General features: G+C 40.3%; 1 protein-coding gene across 2 annotated transcripts in view; it reads right to left on the minus strand.

Moving 5' to 3' along the window:
* The window catches only part of YARS2 (tyrosyl-tRNA synthetase 2), a 32,313-nt gene extending 25,009 nt beyond the window's left edge, over positions 1–7,304 (minus strand). For both annotated transcript variants that reach the window (XM_039247693.1, XM_039247692.1), the window contains exons 1-2: positions 6,522–7,304; positions 5,324–5,491 (exon numbers count right to left, since the gene is read on the minus strand). In XM_039247693.1, coding sequence (XP_039103624.1) covers positions 5,324–5,491; positions 6,522–7,300 — 947 coding nt within the window. In that variant the 5' untranslated portion in view covers positions 7,301–7,304. The remainder of the gene's footprint in view (positions 1–5,323; positions 5,492–6,521) is intronic.
* Positions 7,305–18,836: the final 11,532 nt, after the last annotated feature.

Genomic DNA, 18,836 nt, shown 5'->3' on the forward strand with positions numbered 1-18,836 from the left:
TAACCAACTGAGACATCCAGGTGCCCCTAGAGCATACAAGTCTTGATGTTGGGGTTGTAGGTTCAAGCCCCAGCTGGGTGTAGAGATTACTTAAAAGACTACCACACTTGACCAAGGAGGTTAAAGTCTTGTACTGTGAAAACTATACAACACTGATGAAAGAAACTGAATATGACACAAACAAATGGAAAGAGATTCTATGCTCATGGAAGGAATTCATATTATTAAAATGTCCATGTTACCCAAAGCAAACTATAGATTCAATGCTATCCCTCTCAAAATACCAAGAGCATTTTTCACAGAACTAGAGCAAATAATCCTAAAATTTGTATGGAACCACAAAAGACCCAGAATCACCAAAGATTTTAGGAGAAAGAACAACAACGCTGGGGGGTATCACATTTCCAGGTTTCAAAATACGTTACAAAGCCAGAGTAATCAAACAGAATGATACTGGCACAAAAATAGGCACAAAGATCAAGAGAACAGACTAGAAAGCCTAAAAATCAACTCACACTTATATGGTCAGTGAACCTATGATAAAGGAGCCAAGAAAATCCAATGGAGAAAAGAAAGTCTCTCCAACAAACGGTGCTAGGAAAACTGGACAGTTACATGCAAAAGCATGCAAATGGACCCCCACCTTCTTACAGCATACATAAAATAAACTCAAAACGGATTACAGACCTAAATTTAAGACCTGAAACTACAAAAAGTCCTAGAAGAAAGCATAGGCAGTAATCTGACATGGGCCTTAGCATTTTTTTTCCTAGACATTAGACATTTTCTAGACATGAGACGTTTTGTTAGATGGGTCTCCTCAGACAAGGGAAACAAAGTAAAAATAAACTATTGATATTACACCAAAATAAAAAGCTTTCACACAGCAAAGGAAACCATCAACAAAATGACCTATTGACTGGGAGAAGATAGTTGCAAATGATAAATCAACAAAATCCAAGAACTCATACAAGTCAACACGAGTAACAATAATCCACTTAAAAATTAGCAGAGGACCTGACATTTTCCCAAAGAAGACATACAGATGGTCCACACATAACAAGATGTTCAACATCACTAATTATAAGGGAAATGGAAATCAAGACTACAATGAGGTATCACCTTGTACCTGTCAGAATGGCTAGTATCAAAAAGATAAGAAATAACAAATGCTGACAAAGATGTGGAGAAAAAGGAACCCTCTTGCACTGTTGATGGGAATGTAAATTGATGCAGCCACTATATAAGACAGTATGGAGGTTCCTCAAAAAATTAAGAACTGATATACTGTAGGATCCTGTAAATCCAATAAGTATTTACTAAAAGTAAATAAAAACACTAAATATTTTTGAAAATTTTCAAAAAATATGCATCCCTATGTTTATTCCAGCGAGGATATGGAAGCGACCCAAGGGTCTATCAATAGATGAATGGATGAGAAGTGGTAATATATACAATGGGAATATTACTTTACCAATAAAAAAGAATGATATCTTGCCATTTGTGACAGCAGTAATGGACCTATGAACAGAATAGTAAGCCAGAAATAAACGTATGCCTTTATGTTTAATTAATCTATGACAAAGGAGGCAAGAATATGCAATGAGGAAAAGACAGCTTCTTTAATAAATGGTGCTGGAAAAACTGCACAGCTTTGTGCCAAAGAATAAAACTTAACCACTTTCTTATACCACACACAAAAATAAACTCAAAATGGATTGAAGACCAAACTGTAAGACCTGAACCATAAAACCCCTAGAAGGAAACACAGGCAGTAAACTCTTGGGATATCCGCCTTACCAATAATTTTCTCCTCAGCAAGACCAACAATAGCAAAAATAAACCATTGGGAATACACCAAGCTAAAAAGCTTTTGTGCAATGAAAGAAACGATCAACAAAACAAAAGGGTAACCTACTGACCAGAAGAAGATATTTGCAAATAATATATCCAATAAGGGGTTAATATCCAAAATCCATAAAGAATTTCTACAACTCAACACCAAAAATATAAACCATCTGATAAAAAAATAGGCAGAGGACCTGAACAGACCTTTTTCCAAAGAAGACAGATGGCAAATAAACACATGAAAAGATGCTCAACATCACTCATCACCAGTGAAATGCAAATCAAAACCATAATGAGATACCACCTCACACTTGTCAGCATGGCTAGTCTCAAAAAGACAGGAGATAAGTTTTAGCAAAAGCGTGGAGGAAAACAAATCCTCATACACCATTAGTGAGAATATAAATTGTTATATTCACATGTAAAACAGTATAAAGGTCTTCAAAAAATTAAAAACAGAAATTTGATATCATCCAGCAATTCTACTTCTGGGTATTTATCCGTAGAAAATGGGAACACTAATTCAAAAAGATGTGCATGCCTATTTTCCCTGCAGTATTATTCACTATCACCAAGATATGGAAGCAACCTAAATATCCATAGATAGATGAATGGTTAAAGAATGGAATATTACTCAGCCATAAAAAGAAAGAAATCTTGTGATGTACAGGACATGGGTGGACCTTGAAAGTACTATGCTAAACGAAGTCAGTCAGAGAAAGACAAATGCCATGATTTCACTTATACGTGACTAAGAAACAAAACAGAAACAGACTTATAAATACAGAGAACTGGTGACTGCCAGAGGGGAGGAGATGGGCGAACAGATGAAGGGGATTAAGATGTACAAAAGTCCAGTAATAAAACAGGTCACAGGGATGCCAAGTATAGCACAAAGAATACAGTTAACAATAGCATACTAATTTTATACAGTGACATCCGGTACCTACAATTATTGTGGTGAGCATTTCGTAATGTATATAAATGTCAGATCACTATGTTACACACTTGAAGCTAACATACTATGGTAGGTCAACTGTTTTTCAATTAATAAAAAAAAAAAGGCAAAAAAAATCTGACGCCTCTAAGTGCCTGACACTTAGCTTTTAATTGCCAAAGTATCCATTTTAAATAAAAACATCCATCTTGAATAAGCATACTGTCAGATACTATGATACAGCTAGTAGCAAACCAAGTAGATGAGGAACCGGGCCACCCTTACTCACAAAGTTCTCCTTTTAGAAAGCCCTGGAAAACTGAGACAACGCACCGCTTGAGTGACCCTATCTTTTCCTTTCCCTAATTTTTGCTTTCATTTGAAATGTCCCAATAAAGAGTGAACCCGCAAAACCCTAGGCACCGTATCTTTTGTCCCCAGTAAAGCAGAGCTTAGTTCCACGCTCCCTCCCTCTCTCTACCCATGACTTTGCTGTGTGGCCCTTCAGGACCTGTGAGTAATAAATCTTGGTTTTCAAATTTCCTGGACAGTTGTTGCTGCGGTGTGTCCTGCAATCCTAAGAACCGCCAAGGCCAGTCCAGCCACAAGTTGGGTCAGGGAAAGGTCTGCGGGGGCTCACCGCAAGTCGTACCGGCCCCGGCGAGCGCCTCAAGCATTTCCAGCCAGGAGCACCACCAGCAGCAGGCTGAGGCTGACACCACAGTAAGGTTACTCTCCCACCACTATGGAATATTCTAACCAACACTTGGTATTGGCAGTACTACGTTTAGCCATTTTGAGGGTATGTAATGGGTTTTAATTGTGCCTTTACCTTGCATTTTCTCAGTAAGGCTGAACAACCTTTTCATGTTTTTGGTCTCTGGGACAGAAATCTTGCTGAAGTACATGTTCAAGTCTCTTCTCATGTTTCTATAGGGTTGTCTTTTTCTTACTGGCTTATGGAATTTGTGTATAAAGTTCTTCATACTTCTAGAACATGTAATCGGTATTTTTCTATTCTTAATGGTGACTTTTAAAGAACTATATATCCCAATTTTAATTTAGTCTAAATTACCAATTTTTTCTTTGTAGCTCACGTAAGAATCCTTCTTTATACCAGTTAAGATACTTTCCTATTTATGTTCTAAACACATGATCTTTCATTACAGACTTAGGTTGATAATCTACTGGAACTGATTTTTGCATACAGTGTGAGGTTAAGTTTCGTCATTTTCCTCAAATAAGGCATCTAATGATCCAAGTGATATTTATTGAAAAGACTGTCTTATCCGACTATTCTGCAGTGCCACAGAGATGAAGTGACCACAGACGCTGGATTCTCTAATCCTCTCCATTTGTCTTTTTTAATATTTTTAATGTTTACTCATATTTTTGAGAGACACAGAAGAGATAGAGCGCAAGTAAGAGAGGGACAGAGAGAGGAAGACACAGAATCCAAAGCAGGCTCTAATCCTTGCTGTCAGCATAGAGCCTGATGTGGAGCTCGAACTCACGGACCATGAGATCATGACCTGAGCCGAAGTCAGCCGCTTAACCAACTGGGCCACCCAGGCACCCCCGTTCGTCTCTTTTCTTAACCTTATATTTAAGCTTGTGCTTTAAAATCCAAAGATTACTATTAGAATAAGAGTTTAGCAGAGTCGCTGGGCACACAGTTAATACAAGAAAATTTTTATACATTAAAGCCAAATAGAAAATGAAATTTTCAAAAAGATGTCAGTTTTTTTTTTTTTTTTTTATGGTTTATTTATATCTGAGAGAGACAGAAAGAGAGGGAGGAGGATACAGAATCTGAAACAGGCTCCAGGCTCTGAGCTGGCTGTCAGCACAGAGCCTGACGCGGGGCTTGAGCCCACGAGCCGTGAGATCATGACCTGAGCCGAAGTCGGACGCTTAACCAACTGAGCCACGAGGCGCCCCAAGATGTCGGTTCCTAATACATCAAAACTCTAAACTGTATCATCAAATGTTTGAAACAAACCTGAAGGAAAAAAGTCTTAATTATTGTAGTTCATTATAAGACATTTTCCACTCTGGAAAAATGATTTTTGGTTAAGAGTCACCTTTTCTTTGTTGCAGGTGTATTTTTCCCATCAATTTATATTCTTTGAAGGGTTTAATGTGAATGAGAAAATCATTTTTAAAAAGGATTTTCCAAGTGTGTATTACATTATGTTAAAGAAAAGAAAAGAAACTTCAGAGATAAAAGGTAAAGTAAGGTTTAGTCAAGCTGACCATAAAAAGAGTGAAAAACTAGAATATGCAAGTGATAACATCCTAAGTACTTACTAGAGGTACATCACAAATTTGACTAACTTTTCCGGCAATCACAGTGGTTCTCTGCTTTAACAAAAAAATTGTTTAGAACAGTTAAAATTGCAATGTCCTGTGTCTTAAGTAGACTCTAAGTGAAAACAAAACACGAAAAACTACAAAGGGTACACAGAGATTCAATGGCTAAAATTATATCATGAGCGTATATACTTCATTGTCATCAGCACACTATTAAGAACTCACCTTTCTACCACATCATCCTGCTGCCTGACAAAGAATTGATACAATTCAAACGGAGAGGTCTGATCTCTGTTTAGCCACACAGCATTCCCAGCAGACTTTCCCAATTTTGCTCCTGTTGTACTTGTAATTAGAGGCACAGTGATCCCAAATACGTCTTCTCCAGTCAACCTAAGCATAAAGGAAAACGTCATTATGTGCTTCAGTCACAAGTGGAGTGGTGGCAGGTTTGCTAATTGTTCTTCAGACTTTATTCTGGTCTCTTGCTGTAAGAAAACTTCCTTTACCTTCTAAATCTGAATGTTTGTCCCTTGTTTTAACAGCACTCACTCTGGTCTGGCATTTGGCTTTCTAAACTGCAATGGAACCCGTGACTCTGGGGGGAATTTCTGTATAACTAGGGCCTAAAAACTTTAAAGGCCGAAGAAAAAGAGGAAAGAAAACTGGGTCAGGAGAAGCTCGGTGGAGACACTAAGGATGTTTTAAGGGATTTTTTTTTTTTTATATTTTTATTTATTTCTAGGAGAGAGAGAGACAGCGTGATACGGGGAGGGTCAGGGAGAGAGGGAGTCACAGACTGAAACAGGCTCCAGGCTCTGAGCTGGCAGTCAGCACACAGCCCGACGCGGGGCTCGAACCCACGAACCGCGAGATCATGACCTAAGCGAAAGTCGGACCCTTAACCGACTAAGCCACCCAGGCGCCCCAGTTTTAAGGGATTTTTAAAATGAGTAGCACATGGGCTAGGCTAGAACTACAGAGTTCATCTTCCTTAAGAAAATGTAATTAAAATCTACATTCTTAGCCAAATATTTGGAGTTGAAAAAAAATTTTTTGAGAAACTAATACTAGCTTCACGGAAGGTGTAGAGCTAAAGCAGAAACTACTCAACGACGCACAATCGCAGTCAAGTATAAACAAAGGAAAGCAGTTTCTCAATTCAGTAACACAAAATCCTGACTGGCAGTGTACTTCCTGCAAAGCTCCAGAATACGTTCCATACCAAGTACCATTAAACAAGCCTTACGGTTCTCATTATTAGCCCGTCACTTCCACACCATTTCACGCTCTTAAGCGGGGAGAAAACCAACAAAGACTTGAGAAGGGCGTCACCACCCAATCCCAATAGTGGATCGCAGGACATCCGTGTGTGAATTATCTGGTCACACGATTTCTCCTAGGTCTAAAGGCGTTGGCTTACTTGTGGATAAACTCGTATCCGGACATGATATTGCCCAATTGATCAGATCCACCGAGCTGGACCCGGCATCCATAATGCTGGAACAGATAGTAAAAGTCATAGGCCTGGAGCACCTGGTAAAAAAACTCGGCCAAGCTCATGCCCTCGGGACTCTTGAGCCGGGTCTGGACGCTCAGCCGGCTCAGGAGCGTCCCCATGCGGAAGTGGCCGCCAACGGCGGCTAGGAAGTCCACCAGGTGCCGCTTCTGGTACCAGGTTGAATTGTCCAGTACCGTGAAGCTTCCCCAGGGCCGCCCATCCGCGAAGAGCTCCTGGTGATTAGCCCCCAGGTCCTCAAGCGCTCGGCGCAGGGCGCGCGCATTGCTTCGCACGCGTTCCGCGTCCAGGGCCTCGCGCTCCTTGGTGCGGCCGCTCGGATCTCCCAGGCGCGCGGTGGCACCTCCCACCAGCGCAATCACGTTGTGGCCAGCTCGCTGGAAGTGAAACAGGCCCAGAAGGGCTAGCAGATGCCCCACGTGAAGCGAGCTGGCCGTGGGGTCGAAACCGCAGTAGATGGTCTGGGGAAAGTTGCCCTTTCCACGGTCGAAGAGCTCGGGGAGCTCTATCTTCGTACCCCTGTCGGGGAAGAACTCCTTGAACAGACCTCGAGCCTTCTGCGCCGCCAGCAACCCCTGAGCGCCCGAATGGGCCTCACGCAGTCCCAGAAACAAAACTCCTGACGGGCCTAGGCTTCCCAAACACCGGCCCCGGGAACAGCACCGCAACATGGGGGCCGCCATCTTGGCGCCGGTACGCTGAGAATGCTGGGATCTTAGAGCCCTTGCCACACCCCTCGGCCCCCGCCTCCCACAGTGTCTACGGAAATTGCTTCCGTGGTTTTGTTTGCGCATGCCCGAGTAGGGGGAGGCGGTCACTTAGCTACGGAGCTTGAGTTCTCAGCTGTCGGTGGAGTTCTGACGACGTCGATGGGGGTTATGCTTAGCCTGCAGTCTAACCTCGCTCATACTTAATTGCCTCGTTCGTACCACAGGTGTGTCTGTGATAATAGTTCCTACTTCGTAGGGCTGTTATGAGGTCTAAGAATCAAAGCCAGGCACCTACTAAGCGCTCTGCAAATGTTAGAATTTGTTTAAATTTTCACATAAAGAAAATTGTGATGCGCAGATTCCTTTGAAGTTTTGCCTCTTTGCAAAAACTTGTTCACAGTTGTGATAGGTGAGAAATTGGCTTAACTAATGGAGAGATAGGGAGTTGGCGTTGGTACGCAAACAATTTTAGGAGTGATTCTCCCAAGTGGATGGGAGCACCTCAGTCATCAGTATGCATAAGCTTCTCCAGGAGGTGGCAGTCTTGTCCAAGCTATAGCGAGAGAAAAATTCACAGTAAACGCAGAAAAGCCCTATGTTTTATTTACCTATTTAAAAATTACAGGTAACCAGGTTTAGTATAACTGTATTCAAATAGGTAATCATAGTTCCACAGCATGGCGATTGCTATCAGTACTCCGCTCACCAAGGATGGGGTTCTCATTGCCAGTTGGCTGTATAGAATCCAGCTCCAAAACCCTATTTTATTTTTTTTATTGTTATTGTTTTTTTTTTAAGTGGGTTTCACGCTCAGCGGGGGATCCAACCATGGGGCCTGAACTCCACATCCATAGATCAAGACCTGAGCTGAGATCAAGAGTCTGATGCCTATCCAACTGAGCCTCCCAGGAGCCCCCCAAATCCTATTTTAGAGTCTCATTTCTAGGACTATCTTTTTTAAAATTTATTTTTGTGAGAGAGAGAGAGAGAGCAGGAGGAGGGTCAGAGAGAGGGAGACACAGAATCTGAAGCAGGCTGCAGGCTCTGAGCTGTCAGCACAGAGCCCCACGCGGGGCTCAAACCCATGCATCATGAGATCACGACTTGAGCTGAAGTCGGACGCTTAACCGGCTGAGCCACCCAGGTGCCCCACTAGGACTCCTTTCAATACTAACTGTGAAAGGTGTGTTGGAGATTTGTGTGCAGAAGGATTGTGTACTCTTGGAGAAACATCTGTAACGCAGCGACGATGGAGGTAGAGCGTGAAGTTTTCATGTGAACAGTTTGCAATAGCAGCCTCAAATAATCCCATAGGGTGCTCTGAAGCTGGGATTTCCTTTCAGATTCATTCTAAATTGAACAAGGGGGCAGGCTCTTGTACTTTGTTACTGATCAGCCATTAAACATGGGATGCACCTGGAGAGGAGGCAAACTCTTGGGCAAGGCTTTGGCAGAGCGCAAGATGCAAAAATAGGCTCAGCTGTGAGCCATCACCAACTGTTATGCCCAGCAGCTGGGGGATTGAGTGCCTTGATCCTGAAGCAGGTGTCTGGGCCATGTGCCAAACCACTCCCTACAGGACATTTCCATTTCTTTTTTTAAATGTTTATTTATTTATTGTGTGTGAGAGAGAGATTGAGAGCACGCAGGGAAGGGGCAGAGAGAGAGAGAGAGAGAAAGACAATTCAAGCAGGCTCTGCACTATGAGTGTGGAGCCTGATGTAGGACTTGAACTTATGAAATGCAAGACCATGACTTGTGCGGAAATCAAGAGTCGGACACTTAACCAACTGAGCCGCTTCCTTTTCTTAACATTATAAATGTCACTTAACAAAATGAAATATTTAAAAATTAGTTTCTTTGCATGTGTAATTATCAGTGAAGTGAGATTTTCATTGTCAAACGGTAACTGTGATAGGATTTGAGATACTTATTAACAGGCTATGAAACTTAATCCCAAATGCTGAAGAAAATAATCAGGTGTGTTCTCTCATGTTGCTAATAAAAATATCTTAAAATTTGTTATCGTAACCTCTTCACCTGCAATCTTATTTTGTGACATTTTCATCAGGGATATATTTAAGTTTGTGTACCAGGCGATTTTCCTGAGCACAAACAGCAGATAGTGTTTTCTATTTAGTACCTAACTAATACACAGGAAGATTTGAACATTTTTAAAAGGTATTCTTGAAGTTTCTGGTTAATATGACAGGTAACTATCTGTGGTTTTTACAGGTATGCTAGTAATCTTACACCAGAAAGTATGACTTCATATTGTGGTTTAATTACTTAGTCATGTCAAGAAATCATTCTTCTCCTTATACAAGTATGTACCTGTTTCAATTACTGAAGAACTTTTGTGGATAATGAAAAACAGAACATTTCTATTTGAGATCAGAATTTATTATAAAGTCTTTTAAAATAGATTCGGGTTCTTGGGTGCCTGGCTAGTTCAGCCAGTAGAGTATGCAACTTTTGATCTTGGGGTTGTAAGTTCGAGCCCCACATTGGGTGTAGAGATTAAAAAATCTTTTCAGAAAAACAGATATGGGTTCTGCTTTATATCTTCTTAAGTTTAGTTCTTGAACAGGTAGTGAAGTCTGGTAGAGAAGGTACTATCAGAGCAGATGCTACGTGAGACTTGACAGTGGCTTAGTGACCACCAAAATTATTTTCCTTTTGTAATTTGTCTTGGTGTAATAGGAAAAGTGAGGCTCTGTTCAACAGATAGAAGCAATAGAAGAAGGTGGGACATTTAAACCTTTGGAATTATATACATGGCTAAAATTTTCTGGGCCTGGACCTATGACTTGAGGTTGGGGTGAGAAAAAGTGCATAAGTTGATTCATGCTGTTTTTATTGGCTTACAAAAGAAATAGTGTTAAGAAGTATTTTAGAAAGCATGATTTAACTGTGATAACTTGAAGTTAGCTGACCTTAGCATAACATCAATCTCACAATTACCCTTTCCTGCAACAAAATACCACATGAATGTTCACTTTGAGAGTACCCGTTTTATATGATTTGGTTTCAAAATGTTAAAAAAATTGTAATAGTATTCAACAGGCACAAAAAGGAGTCCCTGGGTGGCTCAGTCGGTAAAGTGTCTGACTTGAACTGAAGTTATCAAATTGTGGTCCTTGAGTTGGAGCCCCATGTTGGGCTCTGTACTGACAGCTCAGAGCCTGGAGCCTGCTTCAGATTCAGTGTCTCCTTCTCTTTCTGCTCCTCCCCCACTCACATTCTGTCCGTCTGTGTCTGTCTCTCAAAAATAAAAATTTAAAAAATTTAAGAAAAAAAGGCACAAAGAGTAAACATTAATACTGTTTTTTTAAGTTTATTTATTTATTTAGAGAGAGAGAGCACATGCGAGTGGGAGAAGAGCAGAGAGAGAGAGAGAGAGAGAGAGAGAGAAATAAAGAGGACAGGCTCCATCCTCAGTGTGGAGCCCCATGTGGGGCTTGATCTCACAACCTAAGCCAAAATCAAGAGTCAGATGCTTAACTGACTGGGCCACCCAGGTGTCCCTAAGATTAATACTGTTTTAAATGTTTTCTTACAGGCTATGACCAACAGTTTAAAGTTAGGCAGTCCTGCTTAAATCTGGAACATTTCTCTAGAGCATGGGACATATTCAAATTACAGCAGCGATCTGACTGGGGCTAAAATATAAGCTCTGTAAAGGTCACAGCAAAATCACAGCAGATAGGAGTCTAAGGAATTCTGAGCACTACAATCACCATAAAATATTATTCCTACTTATATTTTCTTTTCTCTCTTGAGGACAGTGGCATAGGTTTCTTCTGGAACATAAGTGGCAGCACAGGATGCAAAAGGGAGTGGATGGGAACAAGAGCTGGAAATTTAAGTCTCTTCAGGGATTTAGTGACGGCCTTCCAAATACTTCCAGATGGACTATATCCATAACGTTCCTCTTTCCTACTACTTGAGAAAAGATAAAGAATCCCTTCTAAAGGCTAGTTTCAAGCCTTTGTTGTCTTTGTAGAGTATCCAATAAATCAGTCTGCCTCATAATTTCACCCTCTCTCATGACTTCATAGTTGCCAATATTCATGACACCCACATCGTAAATCATAAAGAAACCCCCCACCCTGCCCATCCTTATTTGCAGAACAATCACTCACTCCCCTTTCATTCCAAATGAGTTCCTTCCAGAAAGTTTCTTCTGCATTAGGTGGGATGGGAGAAAGATGCTTTTATTATCCAAGTTCATCTTACCCCTAAAATATATTAAAATGTGAAACTAATAATGCTCATCCTCCTTACAAGAAAAGGAAGCCCATTAAATTTGATTCAAAGTATAAATTTATGTGAGTCAAGTGCCTTAAAAGCTAGTCTATGTCCTTCTATTGAAGTATCTTTAATGCTTTTTGAGCTGGTGGTCATCTTAATATCCAAACAATTTTTAGAGAAATCAGTTGGTTATAAGAGAATTTTAGACCAAAAAACCCAAAACAAAGCCAAACAAACAAAAAAAGAAACCTGTTACTAAATGTGCCTTTCCTTTCTACACTGGAGCTATGAGAAGGATACGCACAACTGTTCTTTCTTTTAATATTTTTTTAAAATTTATTTCTAGGAGAGAGAGAGAGAGAGAGAGAGGGAGACAGCGTGAACAGGGGAGGGTCAGAGAGAGAGGGAGTCACAGACTGAAACAGTCTCCAGGCTCTGAGCTGGCAGTCAGCACAGAACCCGACGCGGGGCTCGAACCCACGAACTGCGAGATCATGACCTAAGCGTAAGTCGGACGCTTAACCGACTAAGCCACCCAAGCACCCGCTCTTTCTTTTAAATGGCTTTTGTAGTCAGTGGAGTAACCTGTAGGGCCCACAGTTGCCGTAACTATGCACCTGGTCTCGCACCCATATGGCTGGACAATATTTTGAGATATTTATGGGTCGTTGTTTTGTGTTTGTTTTTTTCCATCCTTCATTTTCCCCTTTCTGTTCTACCGTTTAAGCTGGCAGTAAGCTCCGTGCCTGGGGGAAGTCAGGGAGGCATGCAGAGTCAGTCTGCAACACTTTTTGGCTTTTGCTTTCAAAAGTTGAAAACCTAGAGACAGGATAAAGTTTGAGAAAATAAGCTTGGAGAAGAAGAAGAGAGAGAGAGAGAGAGAGAGAGCGCTAGGATTCTCCTTATTAATGAGGGCGCCAGCCCGGGCAAGAGAGCCCAGGCTGTTGGTCCTACTTTTGAGAGGAGCTGTGCATTGCTCGCTGTCGCAAAGAGCTGGTCTCCTGATGCACTACAGGCCTGGGGTTTCTGGCTTCTCCCAAGTTCCTCTGTTCCGCTCGAGGCAGTGCGGTGTCTGAATGCTTCAGAGAATCACCAGGGGCTTGGTCAACAAGAATGGCTAAAGTGACCAGAACAGACTGGAGATTATTATTTCCTGGGCATCATGTAAGATGATCAAATTTCAGAAATCCTGGAAGAGGGAAGGAGCCCAATAATGGTGGAGAAGTAGTTTGCCACCATTATCGTGGGCTAAGGACTCGGAAGTTTCTTCTTCATTCATTTAAAAATTTAACAAATTTTACTAAAAGCACTCGATGAGTCAGTGCTTTTAGTGCACGAACTAAAGAAAGATCCCTGCCCTCATGGAGATAAAACTGTTTTCTGGGTGATTGTCCAGGAGCACGCAGGCTGGGATGGGGCTGGCATGAGTGGAGGGAAGAAACACCATGGAGAAGATAAGGGAAGTCCACCCTTGAAGGAACAGCGCTGAGACGCATACAGATAAAGGGGTCCTGGGCCATGGAATTCACATGCTCTGCAATTTTGTCTTCCTTCACAATTGTTGCACTGACTTTTTTTTCCCTCTAGTAACTCTTTCCCCAGCACTGTCCCTTCCTGCTCCGCGTTCTGTGATAGCTGGTCCACACCAGTACTTTGTTGCACAGGCTCTCTGCCGGGATCACGCTTCAGGAGCTGCTTGTCTGTTTGTTAATGTGATGAGAACAACAGACTTGTCTCCTAGAAACAGAAGAATCTTGGAGACACCAGTTGTGATTGTATTTTGCAAAGCTTAGTTCAAAAGGATAATGTCTTCAGACAAGATGACTTCAGAATTTGCCTGTTTCTCAAATCTCCTTAATGTTTTCCTGGTCTCCCTGACATAGTGCACAAGTGAACCAATCAACTGCTCATTCTCCTGCCATCAAGGCTAACTGAATTCATGTCTCCATCGGAGAAGAAGTAAAACAATAAGCAATCGGTCTACATTTTGGAGAGCATTTCCACTGTGATTCAATTTATTTCTCTTTTTCTTTTCAGTGTCTCCAATAAAGGCTTTGTGTGCTCCTGTTTTAAGCATTGTATGTATAGTCAATTATCTAGTGAGAAGCAAATCCAGAAATATCCTCTAATATTCTTACTCTTCTATCGCATTATTATGGGAAAAAATACCTTCCATTTACTTGCCCCACATCCTCACAAGAGCAACGAAATGTGGTTATGAGCTGTGCTACAAGAGCACTGTTAGACCTGTTAGTTTTCTCAACTCAATCCCCGCTAGCTATACTCCTTAGATAACTCACTTAACACTCTCAGCCTCGCTGTCCTCATTTTACAGATAAAGGGGCTAGATTAGGTTATCTCTAAAATCCCATCCAGCTCTAAAATTCTGAGATGTCTATCTTTATTATTTAAGCTGCCACAGTAGAAAGGAGTGTTAAAAGCATGTTCATTTATCTCCTCCTCTGTTTGGTTTGCTTAAGTAGTAAAAGCTGTTTTCAGTAACATCTACATGGCTGACAAGGTTTTAAAAAATGCAGATTCACTAGGTCACCTGGCTGGCTTAGTCAGTAGAGCCTGTGACTCTTGATCCCTGGGTTGTGAGTTTGAGCCTCATGTTGGGGGTAGAGTTCACTTAAAAAAAATGAAGATTTGGAAAGTGAGTTAACCAATGAAACATAGATCCTATTTGCAGAAATGTTTAATCAGGACCCAAGCAGCTGTGCACAAATTCAAGGAGTTTTGGTCCCTATTGATCTTATTAATAGTTGCCCATAGGTGGAGACCAAACTGGAAGTCTCAGCAACAGAGAAAGCAAATGAGAATGATTCCTCTATATGCTCATAGCTGTTTTACTTGCAACCAGAGAAAATCTTACACACCTGTGCCTCTCTTTCCATTAGGTATCTCACATCCCTCTTCTTCAAGCATGGAATTTAAGGAAGATTTAAAGGAGTGGGAATCAGGGACACTTTTGTTGATGTCAGACTGTGACCAAATACATAGCAGGTATCATCAGTTGAGACACCTTCCCTATGGACTGCCAATATTATTTCACACCACACACCTGAGAGTGCACCAGTGAGTAGATGACCATAAGCCCTGGGTTAGCTGTGTCTTGTCTCAGCCTAATTATTTTTTTAAAAAATATTTATTTATTTATTTTGGAAGAAAGAGAAAGAAGAAACATGAGCAGGAAGGGATAGAGAGAGGGAAAGAGAGAGAATCTCTATCAGTCTCCATGCTGTCAGCACAGAGCCTAATGTGGAGCTTAAGCCCATGAACCATGAGATCATGACCTGGACTGAGTCTGACGCTTAACTGACTTAGCCACCCAGGTGCCCCTCAGCCTAGTTCTTTTTAGTTTATTTTTATTTTATTTTATTTTCAAGTTAGTTAACATACAGTGTGATCTTGGCTTCAGGAGTAGAACCCAGTGATTCATCTCGTATTAGTTTTCTCAACTCCTTAGATGTCTCCTTAGAGACACCCAGTGCTCATCCCAAAAAGTGCTCTCCTTAATGCCTGTCACCCATTTAACTGCCCAGCAACCCTCAGTTTGTTCTCTGTATTTGAGTCTCTTATGGTTTACCTACCTCTCTGTTTTTATCTTATTTTTCCTTCCTTTCCTCTGTGTTCAACTGTTGAGTTTCTGAAATTTCACATGAGTGAAATCATATGATGTGTCTTTCTCTCACTTATTTTGCTTAGCTTAATACCCTCCAGTTCCATCCACGTTGTTATAAATTCAGTTTACTTCTTTTTTTCAAGTTTATTCATTTATTTTGAAAGAGGGAGAGCACACAAACAGGAGGTGCAGAGAGAGAGAAAAGAGAATCCCAAGCAGGCTCCATGCTGTCAGTACAGAGCCCCATGAAGGGCTCAAACCCACAAATTAAACAATGAGATCATGACCTGAGCTGAAATCAGTAAGCTGCCACACTAGATTAATTAATATTATATTAATTATATTATATGTAATCATATAATTGTATTAATGTATAATATAAGCACATGATTATATTAATTACATGATATTATATTAACAATATTAATAAATATTAATTCTTAATATGACCCTTTTTTACTCTCAAAAGATTCCAGTTTTGACCATAAATTACATTGTCATTCTATCTAAAATTCTACCCTGGAAAACCAGTATATCAAAACCTTTTTCTGAGTTAAGAGGTTTTTTTTTTTAAGTTTATTTAGTTTTGAGAGACAGAATGTGCACAAGGAAGGGGCAGAGAGGGAGAGAGAGGGAGAGAGAGGAGGAGAGAGGCGGAATCCCAAGCAGATCATTAGCACAGAGCTTAAGGTGGGGTTCGAACTCATGAACTGTGAAATCATGACCTGAGCCAAAGTTGGATACTTAACCAACTAAACCACCCAGGTGCCCCCTGAGTTAAGATTTTTAAATATGGTTTGTGGAGGATTCTTAGATATGAATTGATTCTCCTTAGTAATATGAGGTTTTAAATAGCCAGAGTGGTAGAGTGAATGGGCACAGAGAGCTAGGACACTGAAAGTAGTAAGACCATACTGAAATGGCAACATGTATAAAAACAATGAAATGTTTATATATTTTGGTCCTGATCACATGAAATGTGGGAAAGACAGGCACAAGGATGCCTACCAAGTTATGATGGGGAAAATTAAATATCCAAAGACACAGAACTGATTAAATATATTTTGGCATAACCTGTACTGGTGTATATTATAGCCATTAAAATTGTGGTTATAAAACATCTAGTAAAATCAGAAACAAAAGTGTACATATTTCATATTCAGGTGGAATAGAATCCTCTAAAAAAAAAAAAGGTGGGATTATACATGAAGAGATTAAGAATTTCTGTTTGTAAAAAAATAAAATGATAAAAATAAAAATATTTGTAAAGTATACAAGAAACAACTAACTTATTAAACATACCTCAGGGGCGCCTGAGTGGCTCAGTTGATTAAGCATCCGACTCTCGGTTTGGGCTCAGGTCACCATCTCACTGTTTTGTTGAGTTGGAGCTGGTGTCATTGGGCTTTGCGCAGATGTTGCAGAGCCTGCTTGGGATTCCCCCTCTCGCTCTCTGCCCCTCCTCCACTCATATTCTCTCTGTCTCTCTCAAAGTAAATAAATAAGCTTAAAAAAATATACACCTCAAATATATAAAGAGTACTTCGTAATCAATGAGAAGAAGCTTGATATTCCAATAGGCAAATGAATAAACAAATCTCTCTCTCTCTCTCTCTCTCACACACACACACACACACACACACACACAAAGCTCAATGACCAATAAGACATTTTAGAAAATGCTTAGGCTCATGAGTAAATAAAGAACTATAGTTTAAAGCCACATTTTCCTCAGATAAAATGATTTGGTGTTTGAACCGACTGGCTTTAATGCAGCAGGAATTAATCTTATAAAACTAAAGATATTAAAAGATCTAAAGCATATATCTATGCAGATAGGTCAATGATACTACTCAAACAAGAGGTTGGGCAGGCTTGAAAACACAGAAAAGATCCACAAGGAGAACCTTGGTAATGCTCACCAAACTATCGTCCAGGTAATAGAGGGAGATGTAACCTTCTGACTTGGAAAACATTGTGGTGGTAACTAGCAAGTTGATCCCTAATACAGAATTAGGTACAAGAGGCAGGAATAATAATAATCATCATAATACCAGTAATAACAACAAACAGTATTCAATGCTCTGTGCATTTTGGTAAGTGCTTTACATGAATTATTTAATTCCTACCAAAAATTCTTAAGAGAAATTTTATTATTTTCATCTAGTTCACATATGAGGAAACGTCAGTACCTAAATCCAGATCTTGTTGACAACAATGAACATCTTCGTAGCCATTTGGTACAAGACTTTTAAGTAGTCTTTCATTCAAAAGATATGTACTGGACCTATATTAGGTTCTGAAAATTTGACTGGTGGGAAGACTGGTCTATTCTCCTTACAGAGCTTATAGTTTAGCAGGGCCTTATGGTCTGATGCTGCTGCTGCTGACAAGCTCAGGCTTACTGTGAGATGAACACATTAGCTCTCTTAGCCTGATGCCATTTGTGCTAACTGTATTGGATTGACATTTATTCCTAACTCCTTCTATATGCTTTTCTGTATAGCAGGGGCTGGGAAGCTAAAAGCTGTATTTCCTCAGTCTTCCTTCCTTCCTTCCTTCTTTCCTCTCTCCCTTCCTTCCTTCCTTCCTTCCTTCTCTTCCTCCCTCCCTCCCTTCCTTTCTTCCTTTTTCTTTCTTTCTTTCTTCCTTTTTCTTTCTTTCTTTCTTTCTTTCTTTCTTTCTTTCTTTCTTTCTTTCTTTCTTTCTTCCTTTTTCTTCCTTTCTTTCTTTCTTTCTTTCTTTCTTTCTGTGAGAATATTTAAGTTCTACTCTTTTAGCAAATTTCAAGCATACAATACAGTGTTATTTACTGTATAGTCACCATGTTATACATTAGTTCCTTAGAACTTATTTGTCATTTAACTGAAAGTGTGTACCCTTTTACTAACCTCTCCTTATTTTTCCCACTTCTGAGCCCTGGCAACCACTTTCTACTCTGCTTCTATGAGTTTAAATTTTTTAGGGTGATTCTATATATAAGTGATACCATATAGTATTTGTGTTTCTCTGTCTGGCTTATTGCACTTAGCACAAGGCCCTCCAGGTTCATCCATGTTGTGAAATGTGACAGGACTTCATTCTCTTTTAAGGCTGAGTAATATTCCTTGTGTGTGTGTGTGTGTGTGTGTGTGTGTGTGTCTATCTGTATATATATATATCTCACATCTTTTTTATCCCTTCATCTGTTGACACACACTTAGGTTGTTTCCATACCTTGCCTATTGTGAATAATGCTATGGACATGTGAGTACAGGTATATCTTTGAGACAATGATTTCTCTTTGGATATATACCCAGAAGTGAGATTACTAGATCATATGGTAGTTTTATTTTTGATTTCTTGAGGAACCTCCATAATGTTTTCCGTAGTGTCTGTATGAGTTTATATTCCCACTGACAGTGCACAAAGGTTCCCTTTGCTCCACTTCAGCACTGGCATTTGTTCATTTGTCTTTTTGAGGATAGCCAGTTTAACAGGTGTGAGGTGATATCTCACTGTAGTTTTACATCACTTGCATTATCCTGATGATTAATGATGTTGAGCACCTTTTCATATATCTACTGGACATTTCTAGGTAGGTCTTTTTTGGGAAAAGGTGCATTTAAGTCCTTTGCCCATTTAAAAAAT

The sequence above is a fragment of the Hyaena hyaena genome, unplaced genomic scaffold (genome assembly GCF_003009895.1).
Source record: "Hyaena hyaena isolate Hyena2069 unplaced genomic scaffold, ASM300989v1 scaffold_303, whole genome shotgun sequence".
In the NCBI taxonomy this organism is placed as follows: domain Eukaryota; kingdom Metazoa; phylum Chordata; class Mammalia; order Carnivora; family Hyaenidae; genus Hyaena; species Hyaena hyaena.